At 34.1% G+C, this 25,397-nt stretch overlaps 1 protein-coding gene across 10 annotated transcripts in view; it reads right to left on the minus strand.

The window, feature by feature from the left end:
• The window catches only part of SPOCK3 (SPARC (osteonectin), cwcv and kazal like domains proteoglycan 3), a 488,153-nt gene that overhangs the window by 309,347 nt on the left and 153,409 nt on the right, over positions 1–25,397 (minus strand). For 6 of the 10 annotated variants that reach the window (XM_025385107.1, XM_025385105.1, XM_025385108.1 and 3 more), the window contains one exon: positions 477–522. The exons of 3 other annotated variants lie outside the window; for them this stretch is intronic. In XM_025385107.1, coding sequence (XP_025240892.1) covers positions 477–522 — 46 coding nt within the window. Of the gene's footprint in view, positions 1–476; positions 523–20,786; positions 20,796–25,397 lie in introns of all 10 variants that reach the window. One more of the 10 variants, XM_025385103.1, reaches the window with a different exon arrangement.

Consider the following 25,397-nt stretch of genomic DNA (forward strand, 5'->3'; position numbering starts at 1 on the left):
CCAATTTTGTGTAACATTTTTCCTTTTGGGTCTTGTTAAGACCCCAGCTGAGTCTAATTATGAATTTACTCATCTTAAAGGAAACCTTTTATTAATTGGAAAAGAGGCAAAAAAAAAGCCATTTGTTTTAAAAGTTTGCACAAATAAATCTATTGCCCAGTGAATGCACTTGAAAACTGGATGAAGTGACTTGTATCTACTGATAAAAATAAACCTGGTAACGTTCAGAAGCCCAAATCAGTCATCTAAAACATGTATCTAAAAATAAAAGACATCCTGACATAATCATGATAACTAATTGCTTACTTCTAAAAATATTATGCTGAAATATAAGTAATCATTGCATAAATTTTTCCATTCATGTAAGCTCTTGTATTTAGTATTTTCAAGCCTAACCACAAAATAAATATCATTTCTAAAAGTACAATGATTATGAACATGTAAAGATTTTTATTTTAAAATAGTTAGACTCTTACCCTGATCGAAGGGTTTTCCCGGACTCCAAGTGCGGAAATAATCATCCTAAGGGGGAAAATAATGTGAATTGAGTGTATATGAGTAATTAAAATGCAAGGATTCATATAAAATCTAAAATTAAATATGAAACACAGAAGCTGTATACAAACCTCTACTTCCTGCAATGGCAAGCAGCAAATTATAAAATAAATAAATAAAAATAAAAAAGAAACAAGAGAAAAAGAATAGTTATCAAAAAGGAACACACTGTTTACAAGTTACAGAAATGTCTTCCAATAAATGTGTTCATTTTCATTGCAAGTCAATGGTTAATATAACAATTTAACTATTTTTGGTTGCCACTTCTCCTAAATATTACAATGCAATATTTTCAATTACAATTCAGTGCATAATATAACATGCAGATAATTACCCTAAGCTAATAAGCTATAAAGTATCTTACCAGTTTCCAATTATACAACTTCATTGTCCCCTAATACAACAGTAAATGGAACTATTAATATAGCAGGGAAAATACCAAGTGATTCTGCAATGGCTCATGGAGTATAAATATGCTTTATTCAAATCATTCTCTTGTTAATCGAATATCTAAGGAGTTCATCAAAATGCAACCTAGAAGTTGAAAAACATGCACACCTAATTAAGTCCTGACTAAAGTTTAATTCTTTAATATGGAAAAGAATCAATGCAATATATTTACAATATACTTAGTAAATATGACAGTACAGCACAAATGTAGGGCAAAGCATACTGGAAAGAATTTTGAAAAGTAAGGCCAAATAGACTGTCTATTTATTTACTGTTTTTACCGCTCTAAAAGCCTTATAAAAGTTCCTCATTAATATCATATTTTATTATAAATTAAAAAGATGTCACTGTTGAAATTAATACACTGTTGTCACTATGGTAACCTGCCAGAAGAGAGTAGCACATCATGGTGAAGTTGTAACATTTCCAAGCTCTAAACTGTTAGACCCACTCAAGTCAGTTAATTGGAAAGCTACAGAAGCTACAGAATTCAAAAGGGGTAAGCAGAGATTCTTTCTCTTTGTATAAATTTAAGGGGTACAAATGTAGTTTTGTTATATGAATATCACATAGTGGTGAAATCTCAACTTTTAGCGTAACCATCACCTGAATAGTGTGTACATTGTTCCCATTAAGAAATTTCTCAGCTCTCACCCCTCACACCCTCCCACCCTTCCAGGTGTCTCATGTGTATTATTTCACACTCTATGTCAATGTGTACACATTATTTAGCTCCCACTTATAAGTGAGAACATGAGGTGTTTGACTTTCTCTTTCTGAGTTGTTTCACTTAAAATAATGGCCTTCAGTTCCACCCATATTGAGGCAAAAGACATTTCATTCCCTTTTTATGGCTGAATGGTATTCCATTTTCTTTTTGCAATCACATGTTGATGGACAGTTCGATTGAATCTAATATATTTACTCTTCTGAACAGTGCTGTGATAAACATATGAGTGCAGTTATCCTTTTTATATAATGACTTATCTTCCTTTTTTGAATCTTCTTTCTAGCCTCTTTTTCAGTGTCTCCACTGTATAAGGAAGAAAATGCAGCATTGACTTCAATCATAGAAATAAATACAATCCTTTAATTTATTTATGAAAATTTTAAATTAAGTTTCAGGAGTTTTTTTTTAATGTGACAAACAGTTAATCAGTAGTTTCTGAAATTGCACTCCACTAACTTCAAATTTCTTAAAAAATGAAACAAAGAGAAAAAAATGACATCATTGTAGTTGATACATTTATGTCCAGATAGGGTTATATTAAGAGGAAGACAAATTATAGCAATCTATACCCATAGATTTTCCACTAAATAATCTAGGATTAGATTAAGAAAGGATAATGCTACTAGATAATTAAACAAACACTGATTATTTATTGTCTTTAAAACATTTTTAAATACAATTATAGCATGATACAATTCTTGGAAAATTAGACTTTCAAATTAAATTACTCCAATAAACGTCTCAAAACTTGAGCTGAGCAACATAACATACTCATTTAGTATCTTTTATTTTTAAAAATGTATCTTACTATTTGAGGATGATGACTATTATTCATTCCAAGCGTGGGGAGGAATTGGGCCGCTATGGTTTTACGTCTCTCCTGAAGCAGAACAGAAAGCTAGACATGCACACGTGAGTGATGGATTTGGAGACAGGCAAACCAGAATTTTAAGTCTGGCTCTACCACTCATTAGCTGCATCACTTTAGAAAAGATGATGGCCTAGACTATCCTCAGATTCCTGTGATGAAAGCTGGAAAAATAATCTCTATCTATTTGAGGGGGAGATATTGGGATTAGTTATCAACTGTGTAAAATGCCAGCACCATATCTGGAATAAAGGAGGTGCTATATCTTAATAGTTACTCATAAGGGTCAAGTTTATGTCTGTCAGTGTCTTTGGGTAACACCATGGACAAGCTGTCATTACTGCTCACCAAATCCTTTGTTTTTCTGATTTCTTACAAGCAGCCATAAACTCATCCTCCTCCTATTTTCAAATCCAATGCTCTCTCAAAAAAAAAAAAAAAAAGTCAAATGTAGCAAATTTTTAAATACCTACATTTATTGCTATAGTAAATGCAAGAAGAAAAATGTTTTTGCTGTCATCTCAGATTATTCTGACATGGTACAGCTACCAGTGGCAACACCCGAAAAGACACAGCTAAGTTTTCATTGTAATAGTGACTCCATTCATATAAACATCACAGAGTCCAAGAAGGCTTTGAAAAGCTGTAGAACTGACATTGTAAGCACTGAAGTCACATAATGTCAAAGCGGCATGTTTCACACAACACATAGTGTTTGCAATACTGAATACCTGATTAGATGAGCAGGAATTAGGGGGGATGTATATTTAAAAAGAATATAATTTTAAAATCTAACCTCAACCACATTTAATGATCTTCCTTCAGAATAATATGGTCAAGCTTGGTGCGATTGGGACCACAGTTATATAAAAATCTATAATCACAATTGTGAAACATGAACTTGGTTCTCTTGGTTATGTCAAGGGCAATCTTGAAGTCTGACCATGGTGGGGATCAGACATATATATGATGGAAAAGGAAGGTAGCCCCACTACTAAGCCATTTTTAGATATATTCTTTGTGTTCTGACATAATTAGACTTTTTTTTTAATTAAAAAAAAAACAGTTTCACCTCATTAAATCTTAGGAATTTTTGTCAGGATGAGAAATAAAAGTATTTTCACGTAAGTGTTCATTCAGGCACAATTTCTTTTGTTTCAAAACCTTTGTGTGAATATTGGTTGTTCTCAGGCTTCAATTTATATCCAAAATAAGCCAACTAGGGATTTAGAAAACAACTACAAGAGATGCTTTCAATTGGAGAAATTCTGGGTTTAAATGACTGAAACCAATCCTGAGTGTTTCAAGAAGCAAAGTTGGATTCTTGTCACACACGTTCAAAAACTTATGGAGTGAATTACAGAGACCATTAGAATTTAATATTAAAGCATTGCCAACTTCTTGTAGTTATAGAAATAATAATTGCAAGTTGTCCACAAAATAAAGTCTACATAAAAATTGGGCTTAGGTGTTTTATTGTTTAAACTGTCTTTTTCCTTGTGGTTTTAATGCTGTGTCCTTTTCTCTAATTTTAAATTAAAAATATATGTGCACTTTATTGAATACATCTATGTATTGTAGAGCATAGTTTCTCATCCTTAGCATTATTGATAGTTTGAGCCAGATAATTCTTTGTTGTGTTAGGGGTAGGGAGACTATTCTGTGCATTGATCACTATTTAGTACCATCCTCTGCTTCTACTCATGAGATACTGGTGGGGACACTCCCTCAAGGTGTGACAAAAGGGAAATGTAACAAGTTATTGCCAAATATCCTATGGAAGAAAAATCACTCTTGTGAAGACAGCTGATGTAGAGTTGTTGGTAAATAAAGACAAATGAATCAAACTACCTTACAACAAAGTACTGCTACTAGTAGCAGATTTTCTGCACACATATTTTATAATATTGAAAGCATATTAAACATTCTATTTTAAATGCAGATTTTTGTGTAATATTTTATTAAGAACATTTTACAACTGTATGAGTTTTTTCTCCAAAATATTTAATGGCTATATAATACCCTTTGGTATCGACTTACTGTCATTTATTTAACTAAGCTCTCATATGTCTATGCCCTATGCCTTTATATTGCTTATCATATTTAGCTATAATAAATAACATACAAATATATCTGACTAAATGTCTATTTTCTTATAAATACAAAACATAACTATAAGTTCAGAAAGGTGATTAGTGAAAATAAACACCACACCCAGTATGGAGAAGCTAATTTCCTGTTCCAATAACTGGTTACAACTAGACTTTGTACAGGTGAAGTGGGTCGGAAGGATAAGCTTACATGGAAAGGTCAACTGTTTGGCTCATTTGTGTCCACACAGCTACGTCTGTACTCATAAACTCTCCCATTGTCTGAAGGAATAATTTGGATTGGCACAGAACTAGGTCAGAGATTGCTTAAGCATCCTCATAGATTTTGATACAGAATCAATTGGGAATAGGAGATCTTGATGCCCAAAAGCTCCATAAATGCCTATAGATGAACATAAAAAGAGTAACACTCAGCCATTATGTTAGCCATTATTAAGCCATTTAAGCCATCCCAGTGGCATGAAGAACTGTTTCGGCAATAAAGTCTTTCTGAAATCTATGTTTGAAAAAAAAGGCTTACAAAGCATCACACTTTTAAATATTAGTAAACAGAGACACTATTGAAGTCTACTGAACACAATTTTGTTGCATATTTTCACAACTATTTGGCAATTTATATTAACTGCTTTAAAGTATTTTAAAACTATAGAAAAAAGATCACATCATTATAAAGTGAGACACAGAGGATAATACTTTTGAAGGCACACTTCAAATAGAAAATGAATGCCAAAGTGATGATTATTAATTGTAACTATTTTTGTTACAGTATGCTCATATTCTAAGCAAATATGACAGTCTCGATCTGGGTGAGGTATAGAATATTCTGGTGAATCTATATGAAAAGAGTTTAGCTAATAATATTCCTATAGTATTTCACTTTCTTACCTGAAGTCTGATGTCACTAGGATTTCATATAAGACCTCTGTATAGAGTCATCCATTTGAAATACATACAAACGAACGTTAGATTCAGCTATGGTACTGCCAACTATATTTATTAACATTTTATTATTAAAATGAACATCTTAGCAATACATTCTCCCTTAAAGTAATAGCATCAATGCTATACTATACCCAAAAAGCAGACAGCCTTTTCCAATAGTACTATCTTACTTTTTTCTTTTTAATTCACAGTCCCAACTGACGTTACATTGTTTATTTTCTGTTTTTCTCTTTTTCTTTTTTTTTTTTTTTAGAGACGGAGTCTTGCTCAGTCGCCCAGGCTGGCGTGCGATGGCGCGATCTCAGCTCACTGCAAGCTCCGCCTCCCGGGTTCTCGCCATTCTCCTGCCTCAGACTCCGGAGTAGCTGGGACTACAGGCGCCCACCACTACGCCTGGCTAGTTTTTTTGTATTTTTAGTAGAGACATTGTTTATTCTTAAGTCATTCAGGATTACATTTTATTATGTTAATAGTTATTAATTGTATTTCATTAATGTATCACTGTTTAAAATGTTTAAAATGTCATTTTTCCTCTTGTTCCAAAAATAAATACCTCACTGTTTTACGGGTGATCTCGTCCACATAACAATTGGCTCCAATTTCAGTTAAATTAGGATGAAAAAAATAAACATTTAATAAAATGCTAAAAAGAATAATTATGAAGATTTAAGGATGAATTTGTCCTAGAACAAATTTTCAAATTTTAGCTTAATAATTTCAATTAATATATATTAGAATGAAAAATAAATATCGAAGAATGCAAACAGCAAGGAATAATAGAGCATCAGGGAAAAGACCAAGCTTTTAGAACAAGAAAAGTCTAGGCTTGAACCCTATATCTACCATTTATTCCGATATTTACACTCTTTTAATTTTATTTTCTGAAAATTGAGACTAATAATGTGTTAAGCTTTGTAAATATTAAATTAATGCATATAAACTATTAATATAGTTCTAGTTCACAATACGTATTTAAAAAATGGCATTAATTATTTTTATAGCCAGGAAAACCTTCTAGTATTTGTCACTGATCATTATGATGCTATAAGTAAATATATCTATTAAATTATATCATGTAAAAATAAAAATTTTGAATAAAATATATGGTATATTTTAGGAAGATTATAAGATATGGAATAGGTGGTTGGAAAGCAGATTTTTTATAATTCCACTGTGACCCCTGACCCTTGACTTCTGATGCCAAATGTACATAAATTATGACCTTATTAATCTGTCAGTGTCATATCAGACTTAGGATTTTACTTTTTTCAACTGTTCCAATAAATAATTATTGTGCTCCAATAGATTCTAAGGACAAAGAAAATTGAGTGGTACATAGCTGGTGACTTCAAGGAGCTCAGAATCTAATGTGAAAGCCAGATGCATTCAGAATGGACTAAGTATGTAAAGAGAAACCTATTCAAAGCATGATAGGAGCAAGAAGAGAAAAACAATAAATCACAAATGTTGCTAGTGATAAGTCTTCTTGGGGAACCTAACTTATAAACAGGTTGATATAGGATATAGGAACCCAAAAATTTAATTTCCCAAGGTATCTGAAGTATTACCTAGTTATTCCTAAATTTAGAGATAAAGAATCCAAAGCTTCTGTTGTATAGGCATAGATGATCTCCAAAGATGGCTTTTATCAATGGCTTTCCTCACTGCATATTTGTCCTGCTACTTACTCATAACAAAAGATGAGTTTTCATCCTCCTCCCCTTGAATAGCATATGTTTTTATGACTGTGACTAATAATATATGGCAGAATGGCATTCAGGACATTCTAGTGCTAGTTCATGAGAAACCTTTCTTCCAACCACCATAAGAGAAACCCAAGCCACACAGAGAAGCCATTTGTCTATATCCCCTGCAGAGCTACCAGATGACATCCAAAATCAACTACCAAACATGTGAGAGAACCGTTTTGAACTTCCAAGTGACTCAAAACTAGGCATCCATTTTACTGCCATCACTTTAGAGACTCAAAGTGAGAAGCAGCCAGCTAGTAAAGTCAGAATATGATATCGTAAGATAAAATAATAAACTGTGGTTTTAAGCCACTACATTTTGGGCTGGTTTTTAGTGGACTGGTTTGCTGCAGAACAATGAATAGCTGGAAGGTCTCCAGGTTATACAATTAGTCAATGGTTAAGATGAAAAAAATATACAAGATCTTGAGTCAGGTCAAGTGTGTCTTTCATAACACCACGTCTTCAGATACACAGATACAGAACCTCCAAACAATCCCTTGTTCACAGGATTTTGCTGTAATTAATCATGTAAATCCTTCCAGTGTCCTTCCCCTACTGAGCATCTGATGCTAAATGTTGGCTTTAGCCTTAGAAAATGGTTATGTAAGCCTGTAGAAGAATCTTAGAGAAAATCCTGAGGAATCATGAAGTAACTTGGCTCTGCGTAGGAATGTTAATCTGTATTCCATCCATATTTCTCTGAGATTTTCTTTCTTATCCACTGGCTTATTTTCCCTTCTGGATTTTTCATTAATCCCCTACTACCCATCAGTTATTCTGAATCCAAACTTACTTTCCTGACTAACTTCCCAATCTTGACCTACTGGTTTCTACTAAGTCTTGCTTGAAAGCAACAACCATCACTGTTGAATTATTTTGTCCACAAGCCAGTAAGTGGAAAAATGGGTCCTAGTCTCAAATTCCACCCAAACAGAACATAATTACAAACACAATAAAAATTACAGAAAGTGTTTTGGACTCCTAGTCTTCTCCAGGAAAGAAAAAATTGGGCCAGAAGTTCCACGCTGAAAGGTCCTACTTTTTTCCAAGGAGAAGGTCAACCAGCCAAATATTCATAATTGGGGGAAGTATAAATGACAGGGAGACCCCTGATTTTTAACCTTTCTACAACCATTTTATTTTCATTAAAGTCTCCATAATCAAAGCAAAGTTTAATATGCTATTGTTCCACTTATTGACAAATGCTTTGTTAATTTTTATATATCTATACAGGAATATAAATAATATAATGATTTTGTAACTCTATGCTAAGGAGTTGGGAGGGAAATTTTCTATGATTTTTGTTTTTTGTGATTACAATCTCCCAAACCCTGTCAAACCAAACTTCAGAATTTTCCTATTATAATTAACTTTTATTGCTTCCTCTATTTTGATAGATCAGCTAAATCATAAGGCTTTGCTAGTTCTAAAGCTAAAAAAATAGCAATGGCGGTCTGTTCTTTTTGGAAATATGTTATATATTATGGCATATATATGATCTCATTTACACATCTCATCTTAGTATGGGAAGAATGGCTAGCATAATAGTTAAGCCAATACATTTCACAAAAGAGGAAACTTTCCTGTGTAGAAATACTGAACACATGATTTGATCACAAAATAGATTAGGTAAAGCTTTGTCTGGGTATAGAGGAATTATCTATATGAGACAAACTATCTGTTTCAAGCCCCCAAGTGTTACATTTATTACCCAGGTAGCACTCATTTTTCCATGTTGTGTACTAGAATCCTGAAAGAATTCATTTATAACACTTTGGTGAGCCCTTTATTTTTTACAGAGCATTTTACGCTCTCTGACTCACCACAGATTAAAAACATAAATAAAATAAATTGTGTCAAAAGGACAGTGCCATTGGGACAATTCCTCATTTGTCTCTGAAAGCCTCTGAAAATTGAGGTTAGAATCCCTCTGAATATATAGAGAATATGTACTGGTTAATTTTACATTAATATACAAAACTTATGATTCATTTATCTCAGAGAAAGGCACAAAGAAATACTTTGCCTCAATGAATAAATTAAGAACTTTTTTTGTTTGTTTGTTTTATTATACTTTAAGTTCCAGGGTACATGTGCACAACGTGCAGGTTTGTTACATATGTATACATGTGCTATGTTGGTTTGCTGCACCCATCAACTTGTCATTTACATTAGGTATTTCTCCTAATGCTATCTCTCCCCTGGCCCCCCACCTCCTGACAGGCCCTGGTATGAGATGTCCCCTACCCTGTGTCCATGTGTTCTCATTGTTCAATTCCCACCTATGAGTGAGAACATGTGGTGTTTGATTTTCTGTCCTTGTGATAGTTCGCTGAGAATGATGGTTTCCAGCTTCATCCATGTCCCTGCAAAGGACATGAACTCATCCTGTTTTATGGCTGCATAGTATTCCATGGTATATATGTGCCATATTTTGCTAATCCAGTCTATCACTGATGGACATTTGAGTGGGTTTCAAGTCTTTGCTATTATGAATAGTGCCACAATAAACATACCTGTGCATGTGTCTTTATAGTAGCATGATTTATACTACTTTGAGCATATACCCAGTAATGGAATCGCTGGGTCAAATGGTATTTCTAGTTCTAGATCCCTGAGGAATTGCCACACTGTCTTCCACAACGGTTGAACTAATTTACACTCCCAACAGTATAAAAGCATTCCTATTTCTCCACATCCTCTCCAGCATCTGTTGTTTCCTGACTTTTTAATGATCGCCATTCTAAGCGGTATGAGATGGTATCTCATTGTGGTAAGAACTTTTAAATATTAAGAATCTTCATTGTAACTATACAGACATTAACACATGCAAAAACATTTAAGAAAAATAGTGGTTTGAATTTATTACTCTCTCACCCTCTACCAGGAACTGTTCTGCACACTTTACTCTCAATATCTGCAAGAGGTAAGTGATTCTATCACTCCCATTGTACAGATGGGAAAGTGAAGCAAAGAGAGATTACATAATCTGCTAAAGGTTACACAACTATTTAGAAGTACTCTTGGAATCTGAATCCCGGAAGTGTAGTCCAAAGCCTGCATTTGAAACCATTCCAGCATACCACAGGTCAGCAGCCATGATGGCCAGGCCCACAACTTGTTTTTGTAAATAAAGTTTTATTAGCCACAATCCTTCTTTTACAGGTTATATCTACTTTAGTGCTTACCACAGCAGAGATGAATAGTTAAGACTGAGGCCATAAGGCCTGAAAAGCTTAAAATATTCACTCTCTGGTCTTTTACTGAAAAAGACCACTGTACTAAACTATCTTATACTATCTTATACCTCACCCCCAAAAGAAGTCTTAAAAAAGTGAAAAAACAATATTTAATGGAATACTTCTCTATTTCCATACAGGAAACAAGAAAAAACTTTTGTGGAGATGGAGAAGATATTTCTTGTTCTTAAAGAAATTATTAATTTTAACAATGTTAATAGAATTTGCATAATTCTATTCTAAAACCTTAATGTCTCTAAATTTTCTAAATACTTTTATTTTTCTTTTCTGACCATCAGTATCTCATCTAGCTTTGGATACAATCTACAGATGAATTTATCATATTTTTAGAATCAGAAATCACGATGTATATTCTGAAGCCAAGGAAAATAAGATTATAAAAAGCTTTATGATGTACTATACAGAAAAAGTTTTAGACACAGGTTGCAAATATCTATTCTACATTTTTATGATCCTCAATTTAAAGTGAAAATCAAAGGCTAAATTAACGTCAAGCACCTCTAATAGCAAAAATAAGCTATTTTGTATTGTATACTGGTTAGGGATTAAGGAGGATATGTTTATCACTGAACTTTAATTATTTCCCTCTGAGTTCTTTATTGTGATTAATACCTGTGAATATCTTTTTTGAACATATCTGTTTTTAGACACAAACTAAAAGCTGTCTTGTTCCCACTGAGTTTTTATTTTTGTTTTTAAAATGCTATTTTTAATTTATTTCATTGTTGTCATTTGGTTTCTACATGTATAAATTGAGAATCTGATGCATAGTTGCTGTTATTTGTAGTAATAGTGTTACATTCATAGTTTATGGTTTCTAAAATCTGTGAACTAAAATATGATCCATTCTTATCTAAAAGCTTTGCTTTGTGACTATTATATTCTTTATTATCTCTTTAACATTATATAAACAAAAGACTTTCAAAACACCCTTTGCACTATTCGAAAATTTAGTATGTGCATATATTGGGGTTTGTCCAAATATTTGGTTTTAGATTTCACCTTTTTCAAGACACTGAGATAACACTGCCAAATAATCAACCTGAAAGTCAGAACAGAATTATAATAATCAGCAGAGGATCATGTGGAAGATAGCAGCTAACAACAGTTCCCAGGAATCCACTTGAGTTTGCAGTGGCAGTACGTGATTCTCCCCCTTTTTTAGCAAAGATTTATCACTTGTCTATAGGTATAAAATAAATTATGCCAAAATTTAGCAGCTTAGAACAACAGACATTTATCTTACACTTTCTGAGTATCAGAAATCTGGGCATGATTTAGTTGAATGCTGCTGCCTGCAATTCTTCCATGAGGCTGAAACCAAGGTGTCAACCAGGGCTGCCTGCTCCGCTGAAGTCTTGACCAATTATCTTCCAACACTTCACCTATTTGGGAGCAGGATTTTGTTCCTGGCTAATTTTTGAACTGAGGGCTTCAGTTTCTCACTGACTTAGTTCAAGTTCCTTGCCACATGGGCCTCTCCACTGGGCAAATCACATCTTGGTTTCCCTTAATGTGGGAATTCCAAGAGAGCGTGAGAGGATGGGTAATATGGAATGCGATCTTTCCAAAGATGATTTCAAAATGACATCCTATCGCTATAGCACTGTTTGGGAGAAGTGAGTCACTAGCCCGAATCTGAGCACAAAAGCATGAATACCAGAATGTCGGGATCATGGCGGCCATCTTAGAGGCTCTCTTCCACACAGGGAGGGCAAGAAGTTGCTGGAAAATCTCTGGAAACTCTTTTTCTCATTTGACAAAATAGTGATTCATTTTTTCTTATGTCAGGATTTTCAAAGAAAGAGAGGTCAAATCTCACTCATTTCCTTTAAAAACATTTTATGGATACATAATAGTTATACATATTTATAGAGTACCTATAATGTTTTGATACAAGTTTACAATGTGTAATGATCAAATCAGGGAAATTGAAATATCCATCACCTCAAGCATGTATCATTTTTGGTTTAGGAACATTCCAATTCCATTCTTACTTACTTTGAAATATACAACAAGTTATTGTTAACTAAAATTGCCCTATTGTGCACTCATTTTGTTTAATTTCAAATTCAGTAAACTTTACTGTGTGTTCCTGTACTATTTGGCAGCACTTCTAAAACTATTTGTCATTAAGAACCAGTTTTTTTCCCCCAATCGATTACAGAACAAACCTTTTATAAAATACAAGAAAATTAACCACTTAAAAATTGAAATAAAAACAAAGACATGAAAAATACAAAAGTAAATTCATTGCTATTAGAATGAATCAATATATAATTTTTTTTTCTGTTAAGCTGCTGTGAAAGCTTTTCCAATGCTGACACTCAATTTCTGCACCCATCCCACTCAGGTTACAGAGCAGCATCACTCTGTGGACGATTCTTTGAGCCACATTGATCTCTATGACATAGAGAAATGTAGTTAGAGATGTGTCTCCCAGACTTGCTGCCTCAAAGTTTGCAATTTCTGATAAAAATCTATGAATTCAACCAATAATAAAATGTCACATCTCCAAAAGTCTGTGAATATTTCAGTTAATTTGATAACTGGGAAAAGTACAATTAAATCATTTTTGTTTATGATAAAGGGAGATAAACACAATAACAATATTTTTCTTCTTTCTTTTTGTTTTTTAGGGATGAAGTCTTACTCTGTACCCAGGCCGAAATTCAGTAGCATGACCACAGCTCCCTGCAGTCTTGAATTCCTGGGATCAAGAGATCTTCCTACCTCAGCCTTGAAAGCAGCTACGACTATAAGTGCACACCACCACACCTGGTCAATATTTTACTTCTATTCTGTATGTGATTTAGGACATATATCTGTTCTTCTCTCTTGCATTAGTCTATGCCCATCAAGCAGCTATCAACAAATGTAGCCATGGAAGATAAATATATTTGCACATTTAAAAACTTACATTAAAATGAATCACAGCATTAACAAGAAAAGAGATGCCAAGCCATTGAAAGACATTGAGGGAAATGTCATATTACTAAGTGAAAGAAATCAGTCTACAATGGCTGTATACTGTATTATTCCAACAGTATGGCATTCTGGAAAAGGTAAAACTATTGAGGCATGAAAAGATCAATGGTTGCCAGGGTTTGGGTGGGGAGAAGAATGAGGCAGAGCCAAGAGGATTTAGGGAACAGGGAAACTATTTAGTGCCATACTATAATGGTGGATACAGGCCATTATACTTTTGTCCAAACGAGTGGAATGAACAATATCAACAGTGAACCATAATGTAAACTATAGATTTTGGAGGCTAATGATATGTCCAGAAGGTTTATTAATTGTAACAAAGTGGGATCACTCTGGTAGGGATGGTGATCATGGGAGACCTGAGTACCGGAGGCAGACAGTATATGAGAAAACTCTGTACCTTCTGCTTGCTCAGTATTACTGGGAACCTAAAACTGTTCTAAAAAATAAAAGTATAGTATATTAAAAAATAAGCCTCAGAAAAAGTTTATAACATAGCTAATATTATACAGTTTGCATTTTACATCTCTAATTATAATGAACTACACACAGTAGAAGATTTTAAATAATGCTTACACTCTATGCAATGGAAAACAATATAAAAATTGTACCGTGTATGTTCACAAATATCCCCTATAACAATAATCTACAAAATAAACAATTTTTTAAAACTGTACAAACTGCTTATTTTCTTAGGTGTCCGCTAATTGATTAGGCTTATGCCGCAAGGTGAAACTATTTTTTGAATTAGCTGATATAATAGACAATAATGTATAACAAAAAAGTCAAAAAGATGTGATTTCAGACATCAAAAACTAAAAATTAGAAACATTCTAAATTTTATATATTCTTTTGATAACTTAGTTTGCTATTTTTATATCCTTTTAGAAACATATGAATAAATATATATTTACCATAATTAAGTCAACTCTGCACATGAGATTAAAATGAATATCTGGCAATCTGAGACTTATGTGCAAAACTATGCATGGAATTGAATTGATATTTTAGACATTGCATTAAAATATGCCAATTGAGATCAAAATAAGAAGTAAAAAATTGTACAGATGAAATAAACCAGAAGGTTTCTCATTTCATTTTATATTAAGTGACTTTAAATAATATATGCATCTAAAATAATGAGATTCCTTCAGTATGTATTTTATGATTTGAAAATGTCAGTTTTAAAAGGATAATAATTTTCATAAAATGTAGAGATAAGTTTTCAAAGGATAATCATTCTACATACACACACACACACACACACACTCCAAAATTCTTTACAGGCAAATAATCCTGCATTGTCTACTATTTTGCACTCATGTTATCTCAACTATAACAGAAAAAAAAGCTATAGCCCAAATGAAAAGTGTAGAAATGAAACTCAAGGAAATGCACAAGATGTTCTTATGTAATTGCATCTTAGCTCAAACTACCAGAACATTTTTAAGAGAACAAGATTCCCTTTAGAATAATCCTGTGTACAGAAAGACAATAGCTATATTACATATGTTTTAAGTTAGAAAAAAAGAAAGTTGCTTTAAACATCTAAGACATAAAATGCTGCTTCCCTGTTCCTTCTTTTGAATAAAAGGAAAAGAATGATTTTCTAATGTGGCCCAATACTAAAGTTTAACAAATAATTGGTCTTATCGATGCTCTGTCCTCCTCATTTGCACCTTAATATGGCCCAAAGTTAAGTAAGTTTTAAATGTTATAGAAGAAAATATTACTATTGGTAACCATTGTAAGGTATTTTATACATTTAATTTCATTATTTATTGCACTTAGTACTTGCAGGTGAGTCCATTCATAAATGCAAGAGAGGAAAGAAAGATGGAAGGAAAGAAGGAAGAAAAGAAAAAAGGAGGCAACAGGAAGAGGAAACGTGACTTTAGTTTAACAAATTATTCCTTTAACACCTTTATGCCATACCATGGTAGCCTCTAACCACTGGAAGATGAAATACATAAACATAGTCTCTGCTCTCATGTAATTTACATTCTATAGAAAGAGTCATGGTAGCAACATAACGTAGCTACATGTTAATACAAAATGTTAAACCTTCCTTAGTTTGACATGATCAGGGTCAGAATGCATGCTATGCGAGCTATGGCTTAGGTATAATGTTTCATGCAGGAGTATTAACAAAAAGACAGAGATGCAAGAATGTATGAGAAATCTAGAAACTACAGGCACTATCAGATCAGAAACTCTGTATTATCAGGTCATAATGTTTATTACGTGACTATGTGTATCAAAATCACACAGGTCATAACTGTGTGCGTGTGTTTGTGTGTGTGTGTGTATGTGCAGAGGGATCTGGAGTATTGGGAAGGAATGGGGATGGGTGTAGGTATAGCAAAAGATAAAGTTGTCTGAGGTGAAATAGATAGGCAAACTCATAATCAGAGCTGGTTTTGCAAGATATATATTTCTTATTTATTTCCAGATTCAAAGCGAGCCTAAGTATTTTAAGGTTGATGTATGCATTCTGGAAAAATCAACACATTAATATATTTTCATGAGTCCTTAATACCTAGAGAGAGTTCAGGTATTAAGTTTTTATTGAATAAAAATAATAATAACCCATAATCACCCTATGATGCAGGTATCATCCATTACCTGAATTTACAGATAAGAGGTTAATTTTATTATGCTTCAATTTTCTAATGTTTAATTTTATTATTTAATTTCCAAGTTCAAGTAGCAATCTGCTATGGAAAATAATTTAGGAATCCTAACATAAATTATTATTGCTTATTGATTTACTCAGCAAATACTTACAGTCCTCTTATATTGCAGCTCTAGGCAAAAGGTAAAGTGCCCCCTGTGTGCCTGGAGCTTACAGTCTGACTCTAGGGCTTTGTACTCAATACAGTTCTATATAATTTTTATAAATAAGAGAGCAGTTCTACAATCACTGGGAATATCTGCTTTTCTAAATTTATTCTATTTTGGCGTTTACATTTTATTCTTTGCATCTCCAAATGGGATCTGGGCAAATAAAATAAATAAATAAATAAATAAGAACTCTCTAGCGATTACAACAGTATGCACAGAAATCTTAGATGCAGGCTCAAAGATACTGTCAAATATAAGAAAAGGAAACATTGAAACACCTGTGAATATCTGAGGTACATTTTGAAAACACAGAACTAAACCTTATCTCTTTCCTCTTCAAAATGTGCTAGTCTTCACAACTTTCAAAACTATTAATGACTTTTGAAAGCTTCCCACAAAATTGTTTTGTCAGTATTCATTCATGAGGAACGACCTATATCCTTGATAGAATCTAATTTATGCTCCTTGCTGTGTTTCCTTTTAACATTCCTGGATTTAATTAGCTGTAATAAACTGTTCCTCTTGACAAGAACTACTGTTTCTTGGTTTAATTCCATGTCTATAGAAATTTAGAATCAGCATCCAATAGAAACGGGGAAAACTCTTTATAGACTAAGTACATCAAGAAAATAAATGTCCATGGAACATGGTGAAAAGGGCCATTTCCTTAGTTTTCATCAGTGATTAGATGCCAAAAACACTTAAGAAAGAAAAAAAATCAAATGTAATAGTCAACTTCTCTGTGAATGTGTGATTAATAATGCCAGTCAATTGAATCTTGTAAGCAGTTCAGAACGTTGTTAATTACAGTTCAGGGGAAAGCAAATTCAATATCAAACACTTTTAAGCAAAAGTAAATGGGATTTTATGGTGTTGGCAACTGTAATGTGTTTTGAGCAGTGCTGAGCTACTTTATACATTAGCATAGTTGTTTATGGACTTGGTGATATGATATTTAAAACGAACTATAATATGGGTATTAAATTAGATCAGAAACTGTGCCTACCAGTTTCAGGGTGGGAGGCCATATGTGCTATAAAGATAAAAGGATTTAGACAGTTGAAAAAGCAGTGAGTAGAGTTTAAAATCCCTACAATGAAGAAGTTGAGAGAATCTGCTATCTGCGGGGAGCAGGTAATTTCTCACCAAGCAGAGTTCTTGCAAAATGCATAGATGGCAAATTTGCCTTTAACAGATGTTCTCCACTCCCACCATTTTCCAAACCTGAGTACTTTTCATGGGTTTTGGCCTTAGAACTATATATGTCCCTAATATTCAACTGCTTACTCTCTAAGTTAGTTCACCTTACAGGTGAAGACACAATTTGCCATCAGTATTGTCTGATTTATGTTCTGTTGCACTAGTGGCTGAGGAAGTGAGAAGGCATAAGAAGGTCAGTTGACACTAAGGAATGCCACTTGCAAACAAGTTTCCAATTGTCCCAACAATTAGTTATTTGATTGATTAACTTTCCTTTTATATTGCAAACATTCCCTGAGAACATGCAATCGGTCATTCCTAAGAAGTAATTACAGCAATCTTCAGCAGTACTACACTCTTATTAACGGGAATGAGCCTTTCTCTCATCTCCACCCAAAGGAAATATAAGGACAAAGAGTCATTTAAGATCGTATAGCATTTTAGGAAAGCAGAACTCTAAGAGGGATATCTAAACAGAATGTTTAAAAATCTATAGGGCAGCTTGAGGGATTAGGTTAAGAGTGAAATTTAGAAGAGTAAGCGGAATGACAAAAACAACAGCTGCCATGCAATTTTGACTCATATTTTGATGGTAGTCATACTATCTACCTCTACCTACCTGAGATAGAAAAACAAATGACATGTTAGATTATCTCTTGCAAGGAGGCTGGAAGGAGGCACACCCACCAGAAGTCAAAAGGAGATCTTGAAATTATTGTTTTCTCTGCCAACTTCTTATCTTATCTTGATGATTATGTCCTATATTCTTCTTGTTGCCTAGGCTGGAGTGCAATGGTGCGATCTCGGCTCACTGCAATCTCCGCTTGCCTCCCAGATTCAAGCAATTCTCCTACCTCAGCCTCCCGAGTAGCTGGGATTACAGATGTCCTATATTCTTGATGATGATATCCTATATTCTTCAAAGAATACTTCTTTGAAGCTCACCCAATAAATTCCTGTTTTTGCTCTTATGCTGGCTTTTGAGGCAGCATGGCATAGCAGAAAATCTAGAAATAATACAGACAGGTGAAAGTTCTAGCTCAACAACTAACTGGTGAAGGTCACTGAAAAACTTCTATACTTTCAGCTTCAATTTCTTCAACTGAAAAACTGTGAATAGTATCACCTTTGCTGGGCTTTGAAGATATTACTACATGGAACACATAAATACACCAAACATAATTTCTGGCATTTAACAAACTTTCAGTAAATAAAGTGTTGATGTCTTCTTTTTTTTTTTTTTTTTTTACTATGAAATACTGTTAAAAGGAAAAAAAAAAAAAGTCAGTGGCTCTCCTGTTAACACTATAGAGAGTCAACTCTCCATTCATATATTCACTCACTCACTCAGGCATATTATGTTCATGTGTAGTTAATATGAAATAAAGACAACACTAACACATCATTTAGATATTTCTGCCACAACCCCACAAAAAAAGGAAAAGCCAAACCAAGGATGGAAAAATACTTTTACAACAGGATTAAGTTGTCATTAAAATCTCCATCTGGAGAATTAAAATGGGAACTCTGTGAATGACTAAAGATACAGTAGCAACATCAGTAGCTGGAATACCCTGGGAAAAAGAGAGGCAATGAGGGAGCCAAAAACAGGAGAAAGTCAAAAGGATGGCTAAGTAAAATCTACAGCTAATATGAAATTGTGGAGGAGAAAATACATAGATCCAGAACTGATGAGGCAGTAGGAGTAGGGAAAGCAGAATTGAATTTTATTAAGATATAAGAGGAAACCAAAAGAACTGTCTAGCTTCTGTCTCATCTCCTGAATGGCATTTCATTCCAGCCTTCCTAATGTCAAGGTGTAGTATAGCTTTGCTCCTCCCATAAATTCTCAGTGCATCTCTCTTATCAACACCTGCATCATCAGACTCAATATCCAATACTTAGGGTACCCAAGTGAATCTCTGTCCTGACAAACCCAAATCTCACAAATACATCATCTGAGTGGTAATTTACTTTAAATACTTTGGTATGAAGAGTTTGAAGTACATGTGTGCAACTTATGCTTAAAAGGTGCTTAGCACTTGATTAATTAGCATTTGAAACCCCCTAATCAAGAATCAACATTCATGTCATAGAAATCTGCACAAGATAGGTAGTTAATTAACTAGTATAAGTTAGTCATATGGTTGGATAGAAAAAGTGTGAGCCCCAAACCCCTTGTGTGATCTGTTTGGTTTTATGCCAAATCTTTTACAGAAGTTGCCCAATATGACCACAAGATCAGTTGGTTTTGCCTTTACATGGCAGTTTTGTAAACTACAGCTGGCAGGCCAAATCTGGCCATTGACTGTAAATAAAGTTGTATTATAATTGTTTACATATTGTTCATGACTGCTTTGGGGACTTCCACAACAGAGTTTAATAGTTATGAGGAATATCAATGGAAAGATATTCAAGCACATAAGAGCAGGCAATATGACAGTTTTATGCTTGTTTACTAAAATGAAATTGGATGAATTTAGACTAAGATTTTCTTATTCTCAAGTCTTGGTGAGGTTGTTGGGCAGGGACCTATAGCCTTCCTTGATCTTTGGTCAGTTCTTAGTAGTAATACAAATCCCAAAAGAGTGCCATGTTGGAGGTTTTTCTTCCAGGAAGGGAGGAATTGAAGGAGGGAGGAAGGGAGGAAGGGAGTACAGAGCAGGGACAGAGGGACGGAAGGAAGGAAAGAAGGGAGGGGAGAGAGAATAATAAAGATAGAGAGTGTGTGTATGAGAGAGAGAGAGAACAAAAGAGAGAGAGAATGGCCAACCATGACACTGGAAACTGATCTGACTTCACAACTCAGGCCCAATGTGATTTGATACTTCTTGGGTTCACAGATAAGCCATAATGTTCTCCTGTTGGATATTAACAATCTTAAAGAACATTAGCTTCAGACAAGGTCATTGTAAAAACTTCAAAATACCAAAGAGCCCCCTCTCACAAAATGAATGAGGGGTACTTTAACTAATTACAGCTTTATGGTTGCCCTAGGCTGTTCTTCCTACAGCTAAGATGTATTGAGATAGCTAGTCATAGAATTGCCATAAAATTTCTGTCAACACCCAACCCAAAGCAAACCTCTACTTCCTCAGAGAGATTCCTCAAACCAGGCCCAAATCCTATGTGAGGTTCTTTGTCACCTGCTCCTACTGAGATGCCCCACAGTTCCCCACTGTGTGCATTCTCTCTTGCTGCAGTGAGTAACGAATTCAACTTGCTCAACTCTAAGTGTTCCTGTGACTGGATGAAGTCCGCTAATGTGGCCTTTCCTTTCCCTGTGCTTCTATCTACAATATAGCTGAGTGTACAACCTGGTATCTGCATGCAGACTGCTCAGCTGTGTGAAGGACTGTATTACCACTTTGTTTAGACACCTAAGTATGTCCTTTCATTTCAGGTTCATTTTATACTTACATTCAGGGGCAGGTTTAGTGTAGGACTTCTGCTAGTGTTGTGGGAAGTCAGGGACCCTGAATGGAGGGACCGGCTGGAGCCAAGGCAGAAGAATATAAATTGTGAAGATTTCAAGGACATTTATCAGTTCCCCAAATTAATACTTGTATAATTTCTTAGGCCTGTCTTTACTTCAATCTCTGAATATAAATTGTGAAGATTTCATGGACATTTATCACTTCCTCAATCAATACTCTTAAAATTTCTTATGGCTGTCTTTACTTTAATCTCTTAATCACGTTATCTTTGTAAGCTGAAAATGTTCGTCACCTCAGGACCGCTATTGTAAAAATTGATTGTAAAACATTTGTGTTTGAACAATATGAAATCAGTGCACCCTGAAAAAGAACAGAATAACGGTGATTTTCAGGGAACAAGGGAAGATAACCATGAGGTCTGACTGCCTGTGGGGTCGGGCAGAATACAGCCATAGTTTTCTTCTCTTAGAAAGTCTATAGATGGATGTGTGAGTAGGAGAAATATCACTGAATTATTTTCCCAGCAAGGAATAATCTTGGGGAAGGAATGCACTCCTGGGGGTAGGTCTATAGATGGCTGCTCTGGGAGTGTCTGTCTTACATGGTTGAGATAAGGATTGAAATATGTCCTGGTCTCCTGCAGTACCCTCAGGCTTACTAGGATTGGGAAATTCCAGCCTGGTAAATTCTAGTCAGACCAGTTATCTGCTCTTGAACCCTGTTTCCTGTTAAGATGTTTATCAAGACAATGCATGCACAGTGGGACACAGACCATCATCAGTAATTCTAATTTTGCCTTGCCTTGTGATCTTTATTGCCCTTTGAAGCATGTGATCCTTGTGACCTACTCCCTGTTCATACATCTCCTCCCATTTCAAAATCCCTAATAAAAACTTGCTGGTTTTGTGGCTCAGAGTTGTCATCATGGTCCTAGCAATATGTGATGACACCCCCCGAGGCCCAGCTGTAAAATTTCTCTCTTTGTACTCCTTCTCTTTATTTCTCAGACCAGCTGACACTTAGGGAAAATAGAAAGAACCTACATTGAAATATTGGGGGCTGGTTCCCCCGATAGCTAGTATAATTGTCTACTTGAAATGCTGTGGTCAAACTAGGTTATATCATTCAGCAGAGTATTGAATCTACATGAATGATATGAAACCCATTGATAAAATTTACATTAATTTCAGAAGGATAGGGATAACAAAAAAGGATTATAGAAACTTATACAAGTCATTAATTTTCTTTGTTCATAGTTCCTGAACATCAGTTATAACACGGAAGTCTTAGAAGTTAGTTTCTTTAGCTTCAGGGTTTTTAAACGTAAATTGTTATGTTACTTTTTTTTTTACCAAGATCACCAAATGTTAAATAATGGTACAATGCCTGGGTAGGTTAACTGAAAACTTTTTATTGATATGAAATGTCAGTAACCTGGGTGACTATTTAGCAGAAAAGGTCAGATGTTTTTCAAGGTCATGTAAAATATGGAGAATAATCCTTGGTTTGCAATATTTGAAACTTATGAGGATAAGCACAGTATAATAATTGGTCTCATATTTCATGGTTTATGAGAATATGTGTTGCTAATACACATGTACAAGAGCATCTAATATTAGGTCTCTCAATTTGTTATTATATATTAAAATTATTAAAAGATATAGGTTATATCATGAGAGAGTGTGAAACAAAAAAAAGAAAAAAATGATATAGTTGATAATTGCCTGAATATGCTGGAAATCATAATCTCTGTCAAACTCCAAACAGGAAATGTACCTAATAGCATTGGTTCTACCACAAGAAACTATTGCATATTTTTTCTGTTTTTTTTTTTTTTTAAGTTCAGTTTCTCTTCAATATTTTTCTCTTTTTGATGTTTCTCTCTTTTGTATTTTTTCTTCTCTGAGAATAAGTCCACTATTGATCCTAAATATCACTGCACAGCCCCAAGGCAAATACACTGATGCCAATTGAAATCTAGATAGAATTTGCATAGTTCAGAAACATTATCTTGACAACTGCTTCTGCAACACCCCTTACGTATGTGGAGTGTAGCCAAAAATGACATAGTGATGACTAGTACTGCCTTCGGTCTTGAAATTGTTCTAAATTTCCTTTCATAGGAAACAGGAAGTCTTGGAGGGATCCACACTAAAGGAGCTTAGGTATCTAAGGTACCCGCACTCCTAAGAGTTCAATTTACATCTTGATGTCTTTGGTGAAAGTTAGAATGAAAGTGAATATAAACTACACATTGATTATTAATAATCATCAAGAAATAATATTTTTAAGTTTCACATTAAAACGTTATAATAGATGACAACGTAAGTTATACATATATCAAAAATGAGAGCAATCATAAATAGAAACCCATTATGTAATAAAAAGTTTTGTAGGTACAAACAGCCCCTGGAAATTCAGTTTGACAGTGGGAGGCTTATTAATTGAAGAATCTGTTTTTGTTTCCCTCCCTCTACTTTTGTCCAAAGGGATCCAGGGTGATGGGTTCACTTGACTGGAAGCTTATATGAGCAAACCATTTGACACAGTTAACAGTGATCTGGATAAAAACTGTAATGCCATCTAATGCAGGCAAGCAAAATGTCGGGATCAAAGGAAGTAATAACACCAGTTCATTCCTCCTTTCCTGAGAGTTGAATCTAGAAAAAAAAAAAAATGAAACAAGTGTGCTTTGAGGAATGACTACAGGAATTTGAGATGCTTATCTTGGAAGGGAAAAGACTTTATAGAGCAGAGAAAAAATGAAGAGAGAGAAAAAAATGCCCAAACAGACTTTTTTTCCTTTGAATTAAATTGCTTATCAAATTGGAGCAAACTCTGGCAGGTGCCCAGAAGGTCATATTGGTTGTTAAACAGTGAAAGTTAAATTTATTCCAGGACCTCTATTCCCAGTTTCAATGTTCTTTCCATGACCATTTTCAAGAGGTCATGAGTTTGGTGACTTTGGAATCAAACAATGCTAAATTGAAATATCTGCTTCCTTCCTTTCAATGGGAGGTAATTTTTCTTTTAATGAGGGAGAGCCATGTGGTGAAATTCATCCTTTGAAAAGAGGAATCTAGCGTCATGATGGAGGATGTGTCATAGCCTAAAGGGAAGAAATCATTCTAAATATACATTCCAGGAATGACTGGATTTTCATGCTGTGCTATACTGGGTTTCTTTAAAACTTTCCTTCATCATTTTTACTTGGGGAAATACAGTCCATTTTTATAAGGCTCTGTACAGATGGCAACTTATTTGGCAAGATGGTAAGTCCATACCACCTCAAAGTAGAAGTAATACATATTTGTATTAAGTTCCCTGAACAGAAATGACAACTCATTATGATATAGGTATTTATGCCAAACACAGCACATTATATATTATGGATACTTAATAATAAACATTCATTGTTGATATAAACTAACCAGATTACAATGGTGATGTAGGGAAAACAGAATAAGATATTTGACGTATTAGGCTATGAGAAAGTAAATTATCGGTGGAAACTTTCTTTTTACAGTTCTTCACTAATGTATTTATGGGTTTATGTTCTTTATCTGTTTTAACTATTTTTCAACAAATAAGCTTTTTAAATATCATAAATATAAAATTATTTGATAATAAAATAGTGACATTTTACTTAGCTTATTGAATTTAATTTTTCTGAAAATCTATGGGAAATAATATACTTAACTATAATAGTTCATCAGAAGACATTAATTTTAGCCCCTGTTTTGTTATTGCAAAATGAACCATATTTTAATTACATCACAGTTTCATATAATAAAATCCATTTACTAAAGTGAGACTAACATACTGTCCAATCACCAACAATCAATAGCTCAAACACAAGATAAGTCAAAACAAAAGGATTCCAATAGTGGAAGTTCAGATAGATCTTATTTCTGCCATCCCTTTACCTAAGAAGTAGACAAAAAAGCATCTGGCTTTGGAATCAGATCAGCCTGAACATGGTTCTGGGTTCTGCTAACTGACGGGCTCTGTGGCTTGAGGACTGTTACCTTGAAATTTCAGATTTGTTCTGTTTACAACTGTTAAATGGTAATAATGATAATGTTTATTTCGCAGCATTTTTGCTACAATCAACACTTTTTTTCTTTCAAGCCCAGAGGAAATGTCATTAAACTGTCACTGCTTTTTTTCCCTGTTTCAAATGAAAATATTCACTTTCTACTTCTGTTATATTATATAAATATCTAATTTACTCAACAGAACCAAAAGCTCCCTAAAA

This window comes from Theropithecus gelada, chromosome 5, assembly GCF_003255815.1.
Source record: "Theropithecus gelada isolate Dixy chromosome 5, Tgel_1.0, whole genome shotgun sequence".
Classification (NCBI taxonomy): domain Eukaryota; kingdom Metazoa; phylum Chordata; class Mammalia; order Primates; family Cercopithecidae; genus Theropithecus; species Theropithecus gelada.